At 47.3% G+C, this 2586-nt stretch overlaps 1 protein-coding gene across 1 annotated transcript; it reads left to right on the top strand.

Annotated features, from left to right (window-relative positions):
• Positions 1-29: 29 nt before the first annotated feature.
• PADG_08434 (nicotinate (nicotinamide) nucleotide adenylyltransferase) lies at positions 30-1149 on the top strand (the record flags this gene model as incomplete). The annotated part of the gene is made up of 3 exons (XM_010765468.1): positions 30-226; positions 411-684; positions 772-1149. 3 exons carry the CDS (start codon positions 30-32, stop codon positions 1147-1149), a joined length of 849 nt encoding a protein of 282 aa, XP_010763770.1.
• Positions 1150-2586: the final 1437 nt, after the last annotated feature.

The raw sequence follows: 2586 nt of genomic DNA, 5'->3' as shown, positions 1-2586 counted from the left end.
CATTTCCCAACCACAGACTGAAAAATGTCATGTCTGATCCCTCCAAAACCCCGCTCTTGCTTGTGGCCTGCGGCTCTTTCTCCCCAACAACATACCTGCATCTGCGCATGTTCGAGATGGCTGCGGACTACGTCAAGTTTAGCACGGACTTTGAGTTGATTGGCGGCTATCTGTCGCCTGTGTCGGATGCCTATAAGAAGGCTGGCTTGGCCAGTGCAGTGCACAGGTGTGTATTTTGGGTTTTTTTTTTTTTTTTTTCACTTTCTATTTCTATTTCTATTTCTATTTCTATTTTTTTACTTTACTTTTATTTTTCTCCCCCCCATGCGGATCGGGATCAATCGAGTGATTGATTGAAACTCGACCCCAGACAAGAACTTTTTCGACTAACAGTGATGCCATCGCCCCAGAGTCGCCATGTGCCAACTAGCAGTAGAAAAGACCTCGAACTGGCTCATGGTGGATCCATGGGAGCCCATGCAGAAAGAATACATCCCCACCGCAGTAGTTCTCGACCACTTCGACTATTACATCAACCAGGTCCTGGGTGGGATTGATACCGGCAACGGCACGCGCAGGCCAGTGCACGTTGCCCTCCTCGCCGGTGCTGACCTCATCCATACCATGTCCACACCAGGCGTGTGGAGTGAAAAGGATCTAGATCATATACTTGGACAATACGGAGTATGTGCCTTTTCCCTCTCAATTGCCCTCCCTTAAGCATTTAATACACCAACCTCATTAACTTGTAAATGTAATGCTGTGTCACAGACCTTCATCGTCGAACGTGCTGGCACAGACATCGACGAAGCCATCGCCAGCCTCCAACCCTGGAAAGAGAACATCTACGTCATCCAGCAACTGATCCAAAACGACGTAAGCAGCACCAAGATCCGCCTCTTTCTCCGCCGCGAGATGAGCGTACGATATCTCATCCCCAGCCCTGTCATTGACTACATTGAGAAACACCACCTATATGAAGATGAGGGGTCCTCGTCGTCTACTGCTGCGTCTACTGCTACGTCTGCTGCTGCCTCTAATGCCAATACCGCTTCTGCTTCTTCCGCGAGAAGTTCGCGAGCTGGCAAGGGGAAGGGTAAGCAAGGGCAGATGGAGGATGCGACGACATCGGATGTTGCTGGTGAGTGAAATGGGCGGGTGAATTATTGAATCGATTCATCAAGCTCCCGTTTCTCTTTTGCTTTTCTTTTCATCCAATTGCAGACATGCTTGTCTGGAACTTTGTAAAATTTTTGTTTCTTGCCCCAATGGTTTGAATTACTTACGATGGGGAGACGGGATATGCTCTTTTACCCCTTCCAATCACATACCCATGCCCATATCCGTGATATATGATATGATATGCCTTTATCCGTCCCGCCTATCCACCACGTGGCATACGTTCATATAAAATAAAGTCTTAATGGCGGTATTGGAGTTGAAGAGAAGGACTCTAGAAAATTAGAGGAACACAATATTCATTCGTTTCTCTGGACACTTATTGCTGAGGGGGTTGTACATGCATGTCATGAGTGTATGCACACACCTCCCAGGGAAAAAGCGAAAAGGAGAGGGGACGCAAGCAAGCAGCCAGGCCACCGTTGCTCCACACAACTACACTATTTAAGCGGAGAGATCAGACATTTCACTTATTCCTTGGTATCGCGGTGACTTTCCATAGGCGACAACCAAACCAAAATGACCATTTGCCTAATCTCGCACCCTCTCCTGCACTAGCTTGCACTCGTTGACACGACCTCTACGGAGGAAGCTAGCAATACAAAACCACATCCGCGCCATCTTTCCGATAATTGAACAAGCTTCCAGACGGCAACCCTACTTTTATAGTGGCGTCGTGCTCTATCTTCGACAAACCGTGCCTACATCCATCCCACCGATCCATCAATCATAATCCAATCATGCTCCGTACGTGCATACTACCCGTACATACGTGCATGTCTGGTGGCTGGTGGCTGGCACCTGGCTGAACCCCGGCTTGACTTTGTGGTGGGGAGTGGCTAGGTGGCTTCGTTGGCGCGGCGTTCGAGTGGCTTTTTAGTTCTCTGCCGTACTTCCTGTTTGCAATTCCAACAATTGCCCTCACTCCCACACCATTTGTTTTATATACTATGTTGTTATATTATTTGTCTCATTTTGTTTTATTTTATTTTTTCGTTTGTTGAATAGACCAGACCATGCTAGATATCTCACCCTGTTCAATCTACCACGGCAAAAGGAAGCACGCAAAAGAAGAGCAGGCAAGCAATCCATGTAATATACTCTTCTGCCCCATTCACCTCCTCACTTCTCGAGTTTTGTTCTGCGGACAGCGACTTTCTGCTTCATTATGTCAATAGAAGTGGTGGCTTTTGAGCCTTCATCCAGCAAAATGGCTCCATATAGATCAAAACTACGGCCGAATCGATAAAATCACTCCACCTTCATACTCCACATCTCCTGTATAAAATATTCAAACAAGCTAAACACACAATGTACCTCCCGCCCTGCTTTCCAATCCGCCTCGATATCCAACGCCAAATACCAGGCTTCATACAGTCTTCACCCCATATGAACCCTCGCTAAACC

The sequence above is a fragment of the Paracoccidioides brasiliensis genome (assembly GCF_000150735.1).
Source record: "Paracoccidioides brasiliensis Pb18 unplaced genomic scaffold supercont2.18, whole genome shotgun sequence".
NCBI classification, from domain to species: domain Eukaryota; kingdom Fungi; phylum Ascomycota; class Eurotiomycetes; order Onygenales; family Ajellomycetaceae; genus Paracoccidioides; species Paracoccidioides brasiliensis.
This window is presented reverse-complemented; position numbering and strand designations above follow the sequence as displayed.